This window comes from Gobio gobio (assembly GCF_949357685.1).
Source record: "Gobio gobio genome assembly, chromosome: 14".
Lineage (NCBI taxonomy): Eukaryota > Metazoa > Chordata > Actinopteri > Cypriniformes > Gobionidae > Gobio > Gobio gobio.
Window position 1 is genome coordinate 30,727,628 of NC_137107.1, and position 21,227 is coordinate 30,748,854.

At 39.3% G+C, this 21,227-nt stretch overlaps 2 protein-coding genes across 5 annotated transcripts in view; one reads left to right on the plus strand and one right to left on the minus strand.

Moving 5' to 3' along the window:
• The first annotated feature begins 144 nt into the window (after positions 1-144).
• dusp4 (dual specificity phosphatase 4) lies at positions 145-5,550 on the plus strand. The gene is made up of 4 exons (XM_079834502.1): positions 145-638; positions 1,461-1,588; positions 2,064-2,283; positions 3,905-5,550. Exons 1-4 carry the CDS (start codon positions 263-265, stop codon positions 4,282-4,284), a joined length of 1,104 nt encoding a protein of 367 aa, XP_079690628.1. The 5' UTR covers positions 145-262; the 3' UTR covers positions 4,285-5,550.
• A 1,304-nt stretch (positions 5,551-6,854) lies between these two features.
• tnksa (tankyrase, TRF1-interacting ankyrin-related ADP-ribose polymerase a) overlaps positions 6,855-21,227 on the minus strand; it is a 127,453-nt gene continuing 113,080 nt past the window's right edge. For 2 of the 4 annotated variants that reach the window (XM_079835268.1, XM_079835266.1), the window contains 10 exons: positions 20,031-20,219; positions 19,275-19,512; positions 18,682-18,764; positions 14,782-14,902; positions 14,566-14,663; positions 12,764-12,838; positions 12,534-12,639; positions 12,165-12,351; positions 8,578-8,734; positions 6,855-8,486 (listed from right to left, as the gene is read on the minus strand). In XM_079835268.1, the coding sequence (XP_079691394.1) occupies positions 8,400-8,486; positions 8,578-8,734; positions 12,165-12,351; positions 12,534-12,639; positions 12,764-12,838; positions 14,566-14,663; positions 14,782-14,902; positions 18,682-18,764; positions 19,275-19,512; positions 20,031-20,219 (1,341 nt within the window). In that variant the 3' untranslated portion in view covers positions 6,855-8,399. The remainder of the gene's footprint in view (positions 8,487-8,577; positions 8,735-12,164; positions 12,352-12,533; positions 12,640-12,763; positions 12,839-14,565; positions 14,664-14,781; positions 14,903-18,681; positions 18,765-19,274; positions 19,513-20,030; positions 20,220-21,227) is intronic. The other 2 variants (XM_079835269.1, XM_079835267.1) reach the window with 1 other exon arrangement.

Consider the following 21,227-nt stretch of genomic DNA (forward strand, 5'->3'; position numbering starts at 1 on the left):
TCGATCGTCGCCGACTCTCATGAATGAAGAGAGCCTAATGAATGGAGCTCGTAGCAGACGTCATCTCCATTGTGACGTCGCGATCCTTTTATGGAGCGCGCGTCTGAAGCCCATTCATAAAACGGAAAGAGAACTGCCCCTGGTAGTAAAGCTCTCAGGAGGGTAACACAACATTACACTGCGCACTGGCAACGCTGGATTTGACGTATTATTGTTATTAAACCACAGCTCGACCGTGACCAGTCCCCATCGGAGGAGGAAAATGGTCGCAATGGACGAACTTAGTGAGATGGATTGCAGCGTTTTGAAGAGGTTGATGAAGGACGACAGTGGGAAATGTCTGCTTTTGGACTGCAGATCGTTTCTAGCGTTTAGCGCAGGTCACCTTCGAGGCGCTGTAAATATTCGCTGTAACACGATAGTTCGGAGGCGAGCGAAAGGCTCCGTTAGTTTGGACCAGATTCTGTCCGGCGACGATGAAGCGAGAGCCCGTCTGAAATCAGGGCTGTACTCCGCCGTGATCTTGTACGACGAGCGGACCTCCGATGCAGACGCTATGAAAGAAGACAGCACAATCACTCTGGTACATAACGCTTTATGCAGGGATACATTTCGGACAGAAGTCTATCTGCTAAAAGGTAAACAATTTTTTTAAAATAGTATTTCTTGATGCAACTGTTCTGGGAAAATATCTGTTGTATAGATGATTTTAAATCTAAGTATCATGTCTGCTCTAAGATAATGATGTAATGTAGATTGCCATATTCCCTGCTGGAAAATCCAGTTTAAGATAGGCTATAGTAGCTGTTTTTGAAACATGGGTTGCGGGTTGACCAGTTCCAACTTGAGCTGTTTGACCATTTAGAAACCAAACCAGCTCCCACATTCCGAAGAGAATGTTCACATCTTGACAATAATTTCCACCTGTTCCTACTTTTATAGACCAAAGCTAACTATTTAATATGCCTCACCTTTTTTTTTTTTTTCCGTATTGTATAGAGATTCATGCATTTTAGAGATTGTGTTAAATTGTGAGGCTTGGTAATATGTCAGGCTGTATTTTCTGTTTTTTTTTATTTTTTATTCAAAATGTCCTAGGGGTTGCGTGAGTGGGCCTAAATTAAAATGTCAAATCTGAGTTATATTTTTGAGATTATCATGGTTAATAAATGTTACAAGTGATCAGTCATTTACTATGTTTGTGCTCTTGACATGTGAAAATTGTGTTTAGGCGACATCTAATCTTATCTGAGTGCAACCTCTGTGTGACCTCAAAAACAATACAATTATCCCGTTCAAGTTGCAATTAAGGGCAAATAAAATTTGGTTGGATGATTCAAGTTGGTCTGGCTAGTCCTAAAACCCCTTAAACGGCCAACAGATCAGCAGACCAGGCTGTTTTATTTAAGCAGCTAGGGTACAGATGCATTAAACATGCTTTTTGCTTCTTCCCTTTATAGGAGGCTATGACAGATTTTCCACGCAGTATCCCGATTACTGTTTGAAAACCAAAACATTGGCCGTGTCCAGCCCTCAGTCCAGTGTGGAGACCAGCTGCCCCTCCTGCGCAACTCCCCAGCATGACCAGGTAACTACATTAGCAGTGGTGGATACTTTGAGGTCAGCTAATGGGCAGCATTGTGTAACATTAAACGTCCTGTTATCCGCTGCTCTTTCCGGCTGATACAGCAGTACTTTTGAGTGCGTTCGTCCGGCCTTCCTCTGTGACGGGGGTGTAGTGTGTCAGGCACTCCAGTATGCTTCAGTGTTGATTCCCACATCGATCACTTCCTGTCTCTACAGCTTGTTAAGCAGGCCACCAATGACATAACAGTGGGCCAAATCCATACGCATTTCCAGAATAAATAAACTGGACACTATTAGCGTGACCCTTTTATAGCAAACAGAGGTGTAAGTGCCTTGATGTTGTAATCTGTTACAAATTGATGAGAGGGGCCTGTCATTTCTGGGATATAAGGACAAACGAATAAAGCCATTTAGCTTTTTAATTAATAAATGCATTAAATATGTAATTAATTGAGTTTTTGTCCCTTTTTTTACAGGGTGGGCCTGTGGAAATCCTCCCCTTTTTATTTCTTGGCAGTGCTCTCCATGCATCTAAAAAGGACATGCTAGATCGTATGGGCATTTCTGCTCTATTGAATGTATCTTCAAACTGTCCAAACCATTTTGAAGGGGACTACCAGTACAAGTGTATCCCGGTGGAAGACAACCATAAGGAGGACATCAGTTCTTGGTTCATTGAGGCCATTGAATTTATAGGTATGATCATTTTCCTTTTAAATCTATTTATTTTATGCATGCATGTATGTTTGGATGGATGGTGGCTAGGGTTGGTGTAACCGTTGGTCCGTAAATTAGTCCTGCGTCCTTTCAACTGCAAATGACGTGCATTTCATAAGCAATTAAAACGTTGATCTGCATTGCAGAGCTTTTGGAACAATTACACCCTCCTTTTTTAGTCTAGCACCCATTACAATAGCTCAGCTTGGTCATTTATGCATGTAGCATAAAGGAGATTGAAGATTATGTTTGAATGTGTTTGATGTATAGAGTTGTTTGTATAAAACGCGATGATGAAAATGGAAGCCCACGCGTCAGAGGTGCAAAATACGGGATGAATGCTGCGGCATGGGTGGGTCTTCCTCATAAAAGGGCTTCCATGACTGAGGGAGGCTGAGGGAGGCGGAGGGAGAGGGGGGGATCCTGTATATCCAATTTCAGCTCAGCATCCTCTGCACTAAAGCTAGGCCCACAAGAAGGCTTGCCGCATTTGATCGCACCATCCTAGGTGTGTGTGAGTGTGTGTGCATGTGCTTGTATGTATGCGTCAGAGTGCAGAGCTTAGGGACCAGAGTCTGACTCATCCTCCATTCAGGGGTGCCTTGATACTGGAGTTACCTCAGATCTGGGTGTGTGTGGCTGTGCAAAGGCATATGCAGACAGTAGTGCACATGAAGAAAGTCATCTGACTAAGGTTTTGATATACGTGGTTACTTTCTCTTTGTTCCATGCACATTACTTTTTTTTTTTTGTTCATTAGCAGCTTATTATTATTATTGGGTGTTTTGAGTGGTAATAAAATCACAGCTCATTGTGTAGGCTATATCAAACTGTTAAGTTACAGGGATATTATAATTGTGAACATGTTGAAATTATTTTTTGTTTTGTATAGTAATACATTTGAGCAGTTTTATTATATATTTGATTGTTCATTTATTTTATTTGTATATTTTCATAAATGACTAATCGTTTATATCAAACTTTAATTGGTGGTTCTAATCGTCAATCAGACAGCCTCTTGTCTGATTGGATAGGCTATTTGATATATGCACTGAAGATTATTAAATACAATGCTGACTGAAAAACACTAAGTTAATACAGTGTAATAATAGTAATACGGTCGACCTTCATAGTCAGTCTAGTTTTCACTGTTCAATCTCCAGTCATGTTTCTTGCACCATTTTTTCAGAGATGCTTTTTTTTTTTTTTACCTAAGTAGTAATTGTGAGTTTTCAAAATATGCCACAATCAGTATAGTGTGTGTGTGTGTATATATATATATATATATATATATATATATATATATATATTAAAAAAATATGTAGATGTGTGTTGGCATAATATATACATAAATGTATATAAAAATACATACATGCATGCATACATACATACGTATATACGTATATATATATATATAATTACTTTTTGATGCAGGTTCATATAGAAGTCATGGTAGCAATTATATTTATATATATACACCATGACTTCTATATGAACCTGCATCAAAAAGTTGCGGGCATCAGCTTCACTGTGTATGCAGTAAGATGACTCATATCCGAGCTTCATCTGTGCTTAAAAAAACTCTCTGTTCTTTCCTCAGACTCCGTCAAAGATTCCAACGGCCGTGTTCTGGTGCACTGTCAGGCCGGCATCTCTCGGTCGGCCACCATCTGCCTGGCGTACCTGATGAAGAAGAAGCGGGTCCGCCTGGAAGAGGCCTTCGAGTTTGTAAAACAGCGGCGCAGTATAATCTCCCCCAACTTTAGTTTCATGGGTCAGCTGCTGCAGTTTGAGTCTCAGGTGCTGGCCACTTCCTGTTCTGTAGAGGCCGCCAGCCCTTCCGCCACCCTGGGCCCCAAGTCTTCCTCCACCCCCTCGTCACCCTTCATCTTCAGCTTCCCCGTGTCAGTGGTGACGCACAGCCAGCCCAGCAGCCTCACCTACCTACAGAGTCCCATCACAACATCGCCACGCTGCTGATCCACCGCAAGACTCCAAAAACTGCACGCACACAGCGGGAAGGGCGAATTTCTCGGAAGTTCTTCACTTGGCACAATCATGTGGTCGTTCCAGGTTTTTTTTTTATTTGTGACTGCTTCACTGGTAACCGCCCATCATCTAACCCACCCTGCGGTCTTTACTGCGCATTAATATCAGAAGAATAAATCGTAATACCCTGTGGGGACAGTTCATCTCCTTCATTTCCTGTGGTTCACTTCCAAATACTTTTCATTTGGGCGGCGGGACAAGTGGGAATGAAGGTTCTTCACATCGCATCTGAAATTCCCATGTATCACTTCCTCTTTCGCCAGCCTTCCTGAATTCCTTTAATAGAGACAACCGTGGCATGACCTTTGGCAGGAAGTGTCTTTCATTAAGTTCTTTTTGCATTTGTCAGTGCCTTGTACAGAGAAGGCACACAATCACTTTTACTCGCCTTTCCTTCAGACCGATCGTGAACGAGACATTCGAAACATTTCAATCTGCAATACAGATCCGTTCCTGTCAAAGATCAGAGCAATAACCTGATTCTCCTTCCTCCCAGTCGCCACCAAAGCACTGTATGGTCTGTTTTCTTTTGTTATGTTGTTTGATCATGATTTTAAGCGTAGTATTTTCTTTGCCAATTTGTACTGAGGAGATCTCATTAATTATTTCTGCTGTATGCCTTACCAACAATGACTGTGGTGTTCTTCCGCACGGAATGTTCTCATTAATAGACTATTTAAGGAATAGTGTAGGATGAAGCAGGGTTATACACTGAACCTTTTAACACTGGAAGTTGGGAGTGGGATTATTGGGAAGCCAGTTTCCTAGGAGTCAGTTGGCTTTTTATTATTTTCCTTTGTGTTCTGTGAGGGAAACATGCCTTGAGTCCATATAGCAGATGGTATGTGTATGTGTGTCAACCTACTTCTTTTTTAAGAGATTGTGGGTAGCTTTTATAGCACTTTTAAGTGATGCAAAATTGATTTTGAGGTTTGTTTTGCACCTCGCCGGAATTGAAGTTATAACCGAGCAGCGTTTCCCACTTTTTTCTTCATATTACGTGGTCTATTTGTCTGTCAATCACTGATGAGATGAATGCAATAATTTTTACTGTAGGCCTACTTGTGAAATGCTATTGTCTCATGGCAATATCATTCAGAGGGTTAGGACTTTTTTTAACCTACCCTGTTCTGTTGTATTATATGTACATTTTATTTATCTCACGATTGTCATTGTTAAATATAAACTGTGTTCTTTAATGAAAGTGTGGCGTGATTTGTGTAGAAGAAAAAAAAATCTACAGATGGATCATATTTGGATCTATAGCAGCAGGCCTGTAAGTAATATTGAAATCATTTTGTAAAATGAATAGAACATGAGCCATCTCATTATTTCTTCCATGGACTAAGAAAAGATATAAAAGAATAGCGCGGGCTATTATGCAGGAGAAGTGAATTAGTATTATATCTGATAAATGAGGGTAGAATTTTGAATAGGTTCAATAGAGGTTCTTTTTGAAGAGCCACAGCGCCCTCTAACGGATAGTGTGTTCTGTTAGCGGAATTCACTTCATGGTCAATTCTGAATCTTGCTTATCCTTCCCACTTATATTTGTCGAAGTTTGGTGAAAAACAAAAAACTAGCTGCTTCCTTGATCATATTGTTCCACTTAGCCCTCAGAGACACACTGTAGCTAAACTGTAACACGTTTAAAACATAGAATTGCCATTTTACTAAAGTGCGACTGATATATTTCTTTAAACGTGATACATTAGGTAGAAGCTGAAATGTATCATAGCAACAACAAAACACACAAAAACTATTTATGGTCACATTTAAAGGATCACAATTATTAGCATTTTTAGTAGCCTATAAGCAACCGTGAAGAGTTCAAATGTTAAGCTAGCCTAGTGTAGGCTATATCGAGTAACGTTCTCTGGAAAACGATCGAACAGGGTTGCAGCGTTTGACCAACGTATTTCCATACATTTCACGACCTTTCCAGTCAACTATGATGACTGAATTATATATATATTTTTTTAAATCAGACCGATTCACTAATCTTTCAGGCAATTTCATGTTCAAATGATTCATTTTAAAACGACTTCACAAATCGAACACTATTAAGTCTACTCAAAAGCAATTTAGATTGCATATTTCAAAGCAGAGAACATATTTTAAAATTACCTGATATTTCCACGACTTTCCATGAATGCAGCTGAACTGTAGGCCTCCAATATGTATTATCAGGTATTTCACAGGGGTTCACTAAAGTGTGTGGATGAACATGTTATTATAACGGTGACGATAATTTTACAACATTAAAAGCCCAGCAGACTTTCTTAAACGTAAAACAAAAATAAGCATATTTTTTGTAGGACCAGTCTTCCTAAAAATGCAAATACAATAAAGCTATTAATAAAGCTAAGTACTGCAAAAACAACAACTACAGTATTTAATAATAAATAATATTGTCTAATATATTTTTTACTATACTATAATTGAATAAGGAAATTGAATAAGGGTTCAGCAAGTGTGAAAAAAAGAGATCAGACAGTATTTATGACATGTACTTTATTAAGACCATTTTACATGATTGAGGAGTGTTTGATTAATCCGCAGATGGCTTACTTAGATAAGCCGTTTCTGATTAAAGTTCACAGGAACATGGAAATAAAGTAAAAATACAGCTCAGAGAATTGAGAAATAGTTCAGGAGTTAATCTCCCACTGGTTGGCTTGAGGAGAGTCTGTGCTCATACTACTAAGAGGAGAAGAAAGGTCTGCGCTCTCTCTCTCTCTCTCTCTCTCTCGCTCTCTCTCTCTCTCTCTCTCTCTCTCTGGTTTGAACACAGAGAGTCCTAGAGTAAGGCAGATGACCTCCAGTACACATGTACAGAACCACAAACTACACCTGAGCAAAGCAACCAAACCATGAGACTTCCAGAGGTAGAGCCACGTCCTTCATTTCATTCTGTAACATGAACATGAGTCAGCGGAGCTGCTGATATCAGTAGTGTGTAACAGTTAAAACGTTACGGAGACCCTCGTAAAAGAGGGCTTTTCTCTGACCCCAGAGAAACAGGACTGGAATGAACAAGATTTTAGGAATTCCCGTGGTTGTGATCCAAAACAAGCCAAAAGCAAAAGGAGCGACTTCCAAAGCGGAGTCAAATATAGAAGGTAAGATCTGAAAGCAAAAATTCCCACTTCCTTTACACAGTACTACAGTAATAAAACCCACTCTGGATCAGTAAACAACATTAAAAGCTATACAAAGGCATTGTCCATTACACAACCTGTACATTACTGGAATTTGTTTTTAACCTACGTCTTTTTAAAATTATTTTGAATAACTTAAGTCCTGCTTAAAAGTGCAAATTCTTTCATTTTCGGATTAGGCTATGAAAATGGAATGGGACATTCTGACCAGTGTTCTTGTGCAAAGATATGTAAAGAATGAGTACCGAAGGAAAACAAAAATACCATGAACATTTTGCTATTTTGTGGTCAAAGGCTTTTTCAATAGTTCTGGTCTCTGCATCAACATTCTTTTTGCTTTAAAACCCCTCTAAGGCTTTTTTTTCAACAACAACGCATAAAGAAAAATAAAATAAAAACCACAACAATGATATTTCCAGGGTCTTTAGTCAACTTCAATAATGGAGAAATGTCAGGTCCCTTTAAGACGTGGTCTGTTATTGTGAATCGTATTGATGAAAATAAAATGGGTAGTTAATCACAGTACTAGTAAAACCGTTTCAAAGAAAGTAAGCTAATGCTTGAACAGTGTTAGATCGCGCAGAATGACAGGGAAGAGGTCACTTGTTGTCTTTCACGGAGCAGTCCTTTCACTGAGCCCTGAAACAACGTTGTGGCCTATGTCCTGACCTTTGACCTGAAGAGGAGGGCCAGGACACGGCCAGCCAAGGCAACTCTTTCTTGTAAACACTCATGAGGACAGAAATGGAGCATAACTGCAAATTAAAGAGGCAGTGCAGAGGCTTACGGGTGAGTGAATGTGAGGAGGCATCTGTGGATGTGTGTGAAATGTCTGGGTAACAGTCTGAGCGTTTCGCAGGACCGCTGATCCGGGACCTGCGTAGACTAGGACTTCTGCTCCGCCGCTGCTGGGGAAGGTGGTGCGCTGTCTGGCTTGATGATCTGGTATGTGATGAGGTACTCTGGGTAGGCCTGCAAAAACACAAATATTGGAAAGAAACTGAATATTTTTTAAATGTTGTGTGCTTATATTTTCAGTTGTTAAATATCAGAGCCCTCTCACCTGTTCCCCTCGGTAGATGACATATTCGGCGTAGGCTAGCCCGTTGACGCTGGGTCGGCCGATGACGGAATGGTGTCCCGGAGGAGCGTGGGCCATCTTCATGGCACTGAATTGCAAGAAGGATTTACCCAAAGTCACCCGGCAAAACAGCATCTGCCTGCAAACAGCACAATTACATTTGCAATAAATAAAACTGTAACATGTTTTAATTAAATTATAATAATAATATATATTTTCTAACTATTACAGTATAATTTATATATATATATATATATCAATTAATTCGTTTAAAATAAAAAGCATTTGAAATAAAAAAAATCTAATATAATTAAGATAATTATAAAAAATTAAAATAATAATATATAACTTGTTATACATACAAATTCCTATTTATAAATTAAAATATAATTTATAATAAACCATAATAAAAGAATAATTATATATAATCATCTCTTTATTTATTAAATTATTTAGTGTTTGATTTTCTTTATACTTATATTGTATTAAACCAGTTGAGATGCACTGGATTATAGGATAGACAGCACCATCAGCTGGTCATTTAGGATAAGTACTCCTGTTTTTTTCATTAATAAGCAACAATTCATATCAGAAGCTAATCTAGGATCTTTTGCAACGGGGGTTATACGCAAAAAACTTCCGTATTCAGTAAAACAGGTCGTATCGCTTCCAGTTCAGGGCCCGTATTCATAAAGATTCTAAGAGTCCTCTCAGAAAACTCCTAATTTAGCTTAAAAACTTTTACGTAGGAGTCTTAGCTTAAGAGCTATTCGGGACCGATCTGAGAGCAACTCTGAGCAAGGAAAACACAAAAACTTTTATCTTAGTGAAGAGGGCTGACCCCGTTGCTACGTATGACACAGTCTTTTGAAGACTGTGATTGGTTGGTTGTCCAAAAAGGAGCGCTTTTAAGTATAGGGTCTTTTCTAAGCCTTCACTTTGAAATTACAAGCGCAAATTGTCCTATTTTACCGTTCTCTCTCACTCACTCACTCACTCACTCTCTCACTCTCTCACTCTCTCACTCTCACACTCTCACACTCTCACACTCTCACACTCTCACACTCTCACACTCTCACACACACACACACACACACACACACACACACACACACACACACACACACACACACACACACACACACACACACACACACACACACACACACACACACACACACACACACACACACACACACACACACACACACACGTTTGTTTTTGTGAAATGTGAGGACATTCCATAGGCGTAATGGTTTTTATACCGTACAAACCGTATTTTCTATCCCCTTACACTGCCCCTGCCCCTAAACCTAACCCTCACAGGAGACTGTGCAGTTCACTTTCTGTGAAAAAAAAACTTGTTCTGTATGATTTATAAGCATTTTGAAAAGTGAGGACATGGGGAACGTCCTCATATTTCACCCTCTTTTTGTAATACCTATGTCATACCCATGTCATTATACACATTTGTGTCCTGATATTTCACAAAAACATGCCCACACACACACACACACACACCCACACCCACACCCACACCCACACCCACACCACACACACACACACACACACACACACACACACACACACACACACACACACACACACACACACACACACACACACACACACACACACACATTATATATATTTACACTGAAAAATGTAATTAAGCATTATTAATTTGTGCTCGTTTAAATAATTTAAATTTAGTTTTTTATTTTAATTTTAAAAAATGAATTGGTTTTATGGGAATTGCATGTGTTTTTGTTTAAATTGAGATCAAATAAATTGATTGCGACCACTTACGATAATTTTTTTTAGTAAATTCAACTAACCATTTTTTTCAGTGTATATAAATCCTTTTATTATTTACCACGCTGTTAATTTCCTATAAGGTATTTGATTGGATTACAATTATAAACATTGTTCCACTCTTTCCAATTACACTGATTGCTGGCATGTCTATTTAATTGGTGGTTTGAAAGTTGGATTTAATGCAACAAACATGATCCCTGCACGATCTAATCTATAGCGTCTTATTAAAGGGTTAGTTCACCCAAAAATGAAAATTCTGTCATTAATTACTCACCCTCATGTCGTTGGACACCCGTAAGACCTCCGTTCATATTCGGAACACAAATGAAGATATTTTAGTTGAAAGCTGATGGCTGAGAAAGGCTTCAGATAGGCCTCCATTGGCATTCAGTACATTGACACTTCCAAGATCCATGAAAGGCACTTAAAACGTCGTTACAAAGTCTATCTCACCACAGTGGCTCTACAATAATTTTACGATGCGACGACAATAGTGTTTGTGCGCAAAAAAAAATCTAAATAACACCTTTAACCAACTTGTTCTCGACTTCCGTGTATGCCTCCACGACGCATGCGCGAGAATATGACGCAGATCCTGCGTTCGGACAGATGACCCAGAAGTGATTTGTTTACAATCAGAGGAAGACGCGCGTATCTCAGCTGTTGGATTCTACATTGATCGTGCTTTAGGTCTCGGCGTAGTTCTCAAAATGGGGTTAAAGTGTGTATTTCATGGATTCCCGAACGCCGGCGCTACGTCATATTCTCGCGCATGCGTCGTGGAGGCACACACGGAAGTCGAGAACAAGTTGGTTAAAGGTGTTATTTTGATTTTTTTTTTGCGCACAAAAACTATTGTCGTCGCATCGTAAACTTATTGTAGAGCCACTGTGGTGAGATGGACTTTGTAACGACGTTTTAAGTGCCTTTCATGGATCTTGGAAGTGTGAATGTACTGAATGCCAATGGAGGCCTATCTGAAGCCTTTCTCAGCCATCAGCTTTCAACTAAAATATCTTCATTTGTGTTCCGAATATGAACGGAGGTCTTACGGGTGTCGAACGACATGAGGGTGAGTAATTAATGACAGAATTTTCATTTTTGGGTGAACTAACCCTTTAAGTCACTGTTATCCATTGTCTACAACACATTTCTTCTCCCTCTTCGTCTTTCTGCCATTTTCTCCGCTGCTAAAGAAACTCTTAAGCCTCTTAAAAGTCCTCATCTGTGCTCCTAACAAATTTGACCTTAAGACCTCTTTTAAGGGTTAAGATGCTTTCGGAATTACTTTTTTCTTTACTAGGATTTTTTTAGTTAATTTTAAGAGTAAACGCCCACATTTCTAAGAATTTTTAAAGTTCTTAAATTTTTAAATTTTAAAGTTGATTATTCCTCTGTAAAAACTGGAAAACTAGGATTACACTGTTTGAATTTTGTCACTAGGAGCTACTCTTTGCATTAAGATTCTTTATGAATACGGGCCCAGGTCTTTTGTATGTGCTTCGTTAAATATAGAGCCGTTTTACAAAAGATACCTTCAAAAGGCATTTGCAGATTAATATATCTGAAAAATATAAATTTTTCTTCTTCTCACTAACGTTCGGTTATTAAGATATAATATATCTTAAATATAACGGCAACAATAAAAATAACTAATTATGTTAGATGATTACCTTAAAAGCCCATAGATATCGCAGTCAGTGCTTTCCTGTTTGCTCATGTGCAAGGGGAAGAATCAGATGTGTATGTACCTGTGACAGATGTAACAGGAGCGGTCTTTATGTGTGGGGCAGCCCGTCCCTCCTCCGATGCCGTACACATACTGGTTGCTTTTTGAGGAGTTCTCTGCAAAGTAGATCCCTGCCCCAAACATCCCCCCAATGTAGGCGTGCCTCTCATCAAACCCTTTATGGATGATGGCGTTGATGAATGGTGACCCTTGTAGATGAAGAAAAAGGAAGTTGATTATTCCTCTGTAAAAACTGGAAAACTAGGATTACACTGTTTGAAAGAAGCTTTTGAGTCCGACATGGGAAAAAAAGGTTCTTTTGTAGCTTGAACTTTCCCAAATAGCACTTATGACAGGTCATTCATCTCGTGACAATGAGTTGGAGCAGTACCGTGAAAGAGCATGCGCTCGTTGTGGTGGTTGTGGTTCTCGTCTGCGATCTCTTTCTGCCTGTGTGCGTATCGCTCCCTCAGCTTCTTGTTCACCACTTTCTGAATCTGTACCAACATTGTACAAAGATGACATCGTTGCTTAGACGTTCATCAAACATTTGAACTACAAACCAACTAATCAAACGTATCTAGAATATATAGGAATCAAATAAGACAATTGCATACTCACCTTCAGAATGTTGTACCTGCTGAAAACGCCCCCGGCATTGCCACCATCTCTGTGCTCTCTGATTGTACTTTGCAGCTGTAAACAAAAGCATTATTCTGTTATTTGTTATATTACATAAAAAAAATATTCGAGAACATGTAGCCCTTAAATAGGGTAAAATAAAAACAAACAAAATGCCATATAAAGCTATATAAGAGAGCTAACTAACTTAAAGGTGCAGTGTGTAATATTTATGAGGATCTATCGACAGAAATTCAATATAATATACATGTTTTCAGTGGTGTATAAAGACCTTACATTATGAACCGTTATGATTTTACTACCTTAGAATGAGCCATTTCTATCTACATACACCGCGGGTCCCTTACAGTGAAATCGCCATTTGGCGCCTCCATATTTCTACAGTAGCCCTAAACGGACAAAGTGCTCTAGAGAGCGCTAGCTACTCTCTGCTGTCTCAGACGACAACATAGTTGTCCTGTGTGGGCCACCGTAGCTTCTCTATGTGCTTCGAAATGGAGGGGTGAGTGGTTGCAATTTGCAACCTCACCGCTAGATGTCGCAAAAAATTACACTGCACCTTTAAGAAAAATATCCATATTCAAAACTTTATAAAGTAAAATATTTTGCTTCCGCCAGATCAGAAAAAAGCGTAACTGGTGTGCAATGTCGTCAGACGTGGCGTAAGCATTTTGAACTGCGAGAGGCACTACACTTTTTCCCCTAAGTTGAATACGGAAGGCGATCTGATGGAAGCTAGATAGTAGAGTAGTTATAAGATGTATAGATTCACTTTTATGGACTTCAAAAATTACCTGACAAGTCACTGCCATTATAAAGCTTGGAAGAGCCAGGACTTTTTTAATATAAAACAGATTGTATTCATCTGAAATAAGAATGTCATATATACCTAGGATGACTTGAGGGTGAGTAAATCAAGGGCTAACTTAAATTTTTGGGTGAACTAACCCTTTAAGTCTAAATAAGTTTTCTAAGAATAAAATTATAGTTTTTAATAATAAGTTTTTAACAATAAAATATAATTATTGTAAAATTTAAATAACATAAGACTACAAATAGGTTAAGACTAAGTTATACATTTAATTGCACACTAAAGTAAAACAATAAGACCACAAATAAGTTCTACAAGACTATAAATAAGTAGTAACTTATCACACTAAAATAATAAAATAAACTTATTTATTGTCTTTTATAACTTATTTGTAAACTTTTTTTAAATATAAAACTTTATATAACTATAAAACACAAAATTAATAAAATAAAATACATTAAAATAAAAAATAAAATCATTATACAAGACTAAAATAATATAAGATTACAATAAGTTACATGACTATTATAAAGTTATAACTTATCGTTGACTAAAATAATATAAAAAAGCAAGTTCAAATGTAGTGTTCAAATGTATTGAACACTAAAACTGATAAAAATAAGACTACAAATAGGTTATATAAGACAAAAAGTAAGTTGTAACTTTAATTGCACACTAACACAAATCATATTCTTCACAAAAACTTTAAAATCTTTAGTTTAGTTAATTTAGTTGTTGAAGGTTAATGAATGTCTAAATGCATATCATCACAAAAAAAAGCCTAAATAAATTAAATTAAATACATACATACACATAAATAAAGCCTAAAAATATCTTAGAATGGCTGGAACGCTGTGCTGACCAATCAGCATCTAGAACCAGAACTATCCATTTTATAATCTGGAATAATATTTCACATGCTTTGGAAGGGAAAAGCCCCATGATCTGCTAATTTGGATTGCACTCTCACCTCCTCCTCTACTGACTGAAACTCTTTGTCATCAGGTGCCAGGTCGATCAGCACCGTGCCCTGACTCGAACAGTGGAATGTCAGGTATGGGTTGGCACCTGTTAGGAAGCACACCGACACATAAAACTATAAGGTACCTCAGTGCACTGTGGTTTGCTTAGTCATGAACAGATGGTGTTTGAGAGAGATGCTGGAGCTAAACGCTTCTGAACTGACCTTGTTGACCGCCCAGCAGCCTCTCAATGCCTTTGATGAGTTTGTGTCTGTGCCCGTATGCGTTGATCCCGATCTCCTTGAGCTCCTCGTGCCCCATGTCAGCCAGAACATCCAGCGAAATCTAATACAACAAGTGAACACCAATCAGAACTAGGGAAACTAAAGTAGTCGGCAGGCACAACCAGTCACATGAAGTTGTAATTAAAAATGGCATGAAGTGATTCATTTCAAGGCCCATTTCGACTGCATCAAAAACAGCCAACAGTGCAATTTTTCATTTTCTCAGCTTGTTGGTGTGTGGAACTTCCTCCTACTGAGATGATAAACACTTAGAGCGGCGGGAGGCTTGGATGGATATTATCGCGTGTGACTCCGAATGATTATTGCTGAATACGCCTCCTACATGGAACACGCAGACAAAAGCAAACACGCAGATGGCGATTTGAGCATGCTAGACTGAGACAGGGAGCCGTTGAGCCAGCGTGTGTCTTACAGAGAGCATTAATGTTTAATCACACTGGACTAAGCATGTGAAATTATTTCGGAACTCAACGGATATGGGCAAACTGATATATCTTTTGAGCATGAGAGACTTCTTTTGAAGAGCAGTGTATAAATGGAAGTGAATGACCGCCTCATCACCGTTGACTCTGCATCAGCCTGTGTAATCTCAAACTCTCTCTCACTCCCAATTCCAATGGCCCACTTATTGGCAATGCATCACATCTATGATAGGTCTGTCAAAGGCCATTAGCCCAGGAGCTGCCAACTTCTCTCTCTCTCGCTCTCTCTCTCTCTCAGAAAGCACTGTGCACTTCAATCGATAGGACTCGCAGGACTGACCATTATTGCCGTGAAGGTGTGATAGCCGCAGCTGGAAAGATTCCATTTATTTCTCTTTTTCTCTCTCTTGGCGAAGTTTTCATTTGTGCCAAAGCTGAAAAAGCACTGCAGCAGATTTAATAAAGACTAGCGCAAAACCTTCAAAAGCCGACTTGCAGACTTAAGTATTAATTAAGGATGATAACAATAACAATAACTATAAAGTTTTAATTATCATTCTAATTTTATGAGAATAGGGAAGTTCACATCACAACTATAATGATAATGACACAGAGGAACAATATTGCTGGAATCCCTTTAGGATTTTTTTTTTTGAGAGCCAATCAAAAATTCAGTGTGCACCCTTGTAAACACTGCACGTCTATCCCTCACAGCCTTGTTTTCATCCGTGTTAAATTCAGAATGGCGTCTACCCTGGTCTTTGGTTTTTAGCCTGGTTTTGTTTCTGTTTCAAAAAAAAAAAAAAATGTCCAATTAAAGTGCCCCAATTATGCCATTTTAAAGGTTCCTAATTTTGTTTTGGAGGTCTCCTGCAACAGGTTTACATGCATCAAAGGTCAAAAATCACTTCCATTTTCTCATAATATACATTTGCACATCACCACATTGTTCAATGATTCTCAAACGACTCGTCGGTTGAATCAGTCTTTCTAGATCCCCCCTTTCTGTGAGCTACTCTGCTCTGTTTGGCCAGATGGCCCAGTCTGTTGTGATTGGTCTACCGCTTACAGCGCACGTCGGAAACAAGACGCCATTACCAGAAACTTCAGCTCTGCTTCCTAAAGCTCAGCGATTGTACACACAGACAATGAAAGACTGTTACGATGGTGTCAATTTTACCATATCAATCCGAGCGTGAGTCCGATGATGAAACATTGGAAGAACTAGATATTCAACCTGAACCTCCATTGCAAGGAGACTTAAAGGGTTAGTTCACCCAAAAAGGAAAAGTCTGTCATTAATTACTTACCCTCATGTCGTTCGACACCCGTAAGACCTCCGTTCATCTTCAGAACACAAATTAAGATATTTTAGTTGAAATCCGATGGCTCAGAAAGGCCTCCATTGGCACAATGCACTGCAAAACAATGCATCATGAAGCTTCGAAGTGTTATGAATCAGTGAGTCAGCGGTTTGGATTGCCAAAGTCATGTGATTTCAGCAGTTTGGTGGTTTGACACGCGATCCGAATCATGATTCGACTGATTCATAACGCTTCGAAGCTTCATGATGCATTGTTTTGAAATCGGTCATCACTATATAAGTCGTTATTTAGTTTTTTTTTGCGCACAAAAACTATTCTCGTCGCTTTATAAAGTTATTGTAGAACCACTGTAGTGAGGACATCTTTAGTACCTTTTATGGGTCTTGAGAGTGAACCGTGCATTGTGCCAATGGAGGCCTTTCTGAGCCATCGGATTTCAACTAAAATATCCTCATTTGTGTTCCGAAGATGAACGGAGGTCTTACGGGTGTCGAACGACATGAGGGTAAGTAATTAATGACAGAATTTTCATTCTTGGGTGAACTAACCCTTTAAGTAGAACGTTTCTCTGTGATACGCTACTCATTTTGAGGTACATTATGGGATGTGGCAACTGTAATTCCTCAACCATCAGCATTAACAAGTGTTTGTCCATCAACAAACCGATGTGTATATTTCTAATTTATTGTGGTGCACATGTGGGAACTGTATCAATAACGGTGCACACGTTAGCCGAGCACTAAAGTGAATGACGTTTGTAAAACAAATCTTGATTCATTCTTTATCTTTACTTAAAGTAGTAAGAACAACAGACAATCTGCATTAATAGACACAGTTTTAGGTAATAGTGGCCCGCAGCTGCTTAGCAGAAGTATTTCAGTAAGACATTAATAACATGAATTAGCCAGTTAGCCTGAGACCTACACAATATAAAACGACGTATTTTGAACACCGGTAGAAAATGTTAACATCAATAATAGCAAATCTTGCATCGAACTCCGAGATTTGAGAAGCAGTCGTCAGTAAAATTACATGTTTGAAGGCGGGGACAAGTTGTTCGCAAACTGTGTGCAAATTATAATTAAAAAGTAAAATATCAAAAATAAAACATGATAATATTTAATTTATCAAATGTTGGACTAGTCAACTGGTCAACCAGCATGAAGCATCTCTACTCAAAGGGAAGAGGAAATGCAGCAGACATACTGCAGACATCTAAAAATGACAAATATTTGCATGCTGCCCTTCTGACGGCACTAGTAAAGTGAGGAGACAGCTCTAAACTGTGCAGAGGCTTAAATCAGATGCGTCTAATGACGACACTGGAGCGTGTATGAGATCTGTGAGCGTTTCCTCAATTTCATTTGCACAAGTCTTTCGCACCGTTTCTGAAAAACTGTTGCCTCTTCATGCTCCATCTCCCGTAGGCACAGCAAGGCAGAATAAGACGGAGAGCGAGCAGACGAGTGAGTCACTGTGAGACAGATGAATGCGTCTTACTAAAGCCACAATCAGAACTGATTTCAGCCCCTCACATCAAGCGCTCTTCCCAGCTGGTGGCCGCCAAAGACCATTTCTGTTCATCTATGTGCAAATGAGTGGCGGGTCTGGCACAGCGTGCCAATCGCGTCCCATGGCTCACCCTCACTGAGTCGAAGCTTAGAAGAAGAAGAAAAGCCGGAGAAACAACAGAGTCCTGAGCTCCAGAGGGAGCGGCACGACTGTATTAATCAAAAGAAGAGGCGTAGAGGTCAGCCCCATCAACCAGGATCTCTCTCACACCTATAAAGGTTGAGAGATGCTAGTAATCTCACAACTTCCGGCTGAAGAGGAGATGACCAGAAATTATAAAGCCAAGGTGCTGAGAGAGAGACTGAGTATACTGAAAGGAGATAATTACGAGGGCACAGATGTCATCGCATTTACATAACTTTGACGAGAAAGACCTAGAGTTCTCTTCAGGAAACAACGGCAGGGCTTTCTACATAAGGCAGCTGGCAATTTAATGTGTGGAGTGGAACTGATGAGATTGAGATGATTGAAATTGATTTGATCCTAGGAAGTGACCTTACCTGTTCCCGCTCAAAAATATCTCGCAAATGATCCAAACCCAAACTCTTCAGGAACTGACTGATGTTCATATCCAGAATTGTAACTATAGAGAGAGAAAAAAAAACATAATAGAAATCATAGAACTATTATCAAATATTTAGGGCTTAAATTACATTTAGGTTTAGGGTTTATAAAGAATTACACATATAACAACTATATATATGTGTATATATATATAAAACTATAGAAAACAGTCAGAAACAGCGCTAATCTAAAGGCTTATTAAATCAGAAATGGCAGAGAGAACAGTGACTCATGGCCAGTTTTCAGTGAATTATTCATTCCAGTGTCTGTGTGAAAAACATCCCACTGCTGGCCAGATGATATGCAAACTATGATTCTCGGCTGGATAAAGCAAACCAGCTTCTCGCTAGTAAAGTTTTGATGGATGTGAATTGTAGCACTTAAACTAATATATTGTAGAATTACTCAAAAACAACTAAAAACTTAAATGTTACATCCAAAAACAATTTTTTTTTTTAAAATAAAAAATGTATTAGTTGTTGCAGACCTACTTACAAAAAAAAAAAGTTACATCACATTATCTACTCACTTTCTCCCTCCTTCCTCTCTGATCCAGTAGCCCCATCAGCGGGGCCTGAGGCTCCAGGTACAGCCAGCTCTGCCAGGGGCCCAGCCAGATTGTCTATGCTGCTGGCGGCAGACAGGCAGGAAGGTGTGGATGCTGGAGAGATGACAGAGGCACTGACCACCGTGGCCTGGGGCTTGAAACAACTAGGCAGCGCTTCAGGGGGCATGGCATCAATCAGCAGCGCCCGGATATCATCAGCCTGGGGATCAGAGGGGACAAAAATCAACACTAACTTCCATAAGAAATCTGCGTCTGATCAGTTTTAAATACAACTAAAAGCATCTAAAACTCATGTCACAGAAGCAAGCCCCATGGGCGAGGGGATAAATGAGATGGTAGTGGTACACAGGATTAATTTGGCTTCTTGGTCTAGAATTGGACAATAAAAGCTAAAACAGCTGTGTCATTAGCACCTGGCATGAGCACAGCCACAAGAGCCCAATTAGTAAAGGTTACGGCAGATTTACCATTTGCTTCGCACAAGCCTGAACACAGGGTTTAAACACCTTGGCTTATATGTTTAGAAGATAAATGTCCTAATTTCTCAGGATATTCCACCTGAACCATATGAGATCTTACAGCAAGAGCAAATAGCCCTACAGAGCGTGAAACTTTTATAGAAGTTGGGGTTATAGACATGCAAATCTGGAGCAATATGTAAATGTGTGCTTGAATGTCCATAAATAAGAGTCCATGTGAAATATATCCATGCATTACCGTCGCTAAGTCCAGCGGTGTCTGTCCCTCCTGGTTCTTCATGGTAGGGTCAGCCCCGTGGGCCAGTAGCAGAGCGCAGAGCTGCGTGCGGCCCTTCTGTGCAGCCTCATGGAGGGGCGTGAAGGCCCATTTATCAGTGGCATTTACACAGGTGTTGTATTTGATCAGCAGGGCCGCGATATCCACATGCTGGAATGGAAGACAGAGGCTTATTAACAAAATTTATGTACAATCTACAACCTTTAAAGCCTTTATGTTAATTAAAAAATGAAGCATAGCTCTTTCTGTGGAAGATCTGCTGTGGTGTAAAAGTGGTTTTAGACTTCAGATACTGAATTGTCGCCAAGTTATAATTTTTAAAGTGGTCCATACCACTCTTCTAATGCTTTGCGTGAACAACAAACCAAAATGTAAGCTGTCATTCACTGAAATTATAGACATCCTCCCTCTCTCTACTTGGCAAGTAAATGATAAAAGTAGTTATGATTCATTTGTGAATCAAATGCTTTTTTTGAGTGAATCAATTGAATCAAAACAATCATTTGATTCACTCAAAATAATCAAAGGATCCTTCTTTTTTTTTTTTTTAATAAAGCAGACTATAAAATCAGTATAAAATGATGTTCATGAATGAGACTAATACAGTTTTCGAGTTCAAATCATTTAGTGATCAGGTGGTAGCGGTTAGCTGTCTGGAGGATAATTTCTTTTTAATATAAAGCTCTTTTATATTCTTTTTCATACAAAGCTATTGTATGACTATTCAACTTTCCCCAACAGTGCTTTTTTTTTTTCTTTTTTTAAGCTGTCAGCGCCAGCATTTATCATTTTCACAAAACTTTCATGGCCCCCAGATTATTTTGTTTTATGAATATCTGAACATAAAATATATAACAAAATGCATTATTTTTTTAATCAGCACTTGAATGGGGGTAAGTTTCATCCATCCATCCATCTTCTTCCGCTTTATCCAGGGCCGGGTCGCGGGGGCAGCAGTCTAAGCAGAGATGCCCAGACTTCCCTCTCCCTAGACACTTCCTCTAGCTCTTCCGGGGGGACACCGAGGCGTTCCCAGGCCAGCCGGAAGACATAGTCCCTCCAGCGTGTCCTTGGTCTTCCCCGGGGCCTCCTCCCGGTTGGACATGCCCGAAACACCTTCCCGGGAAGGCATTCAGGAGGCATCCGGAACAGATGCCC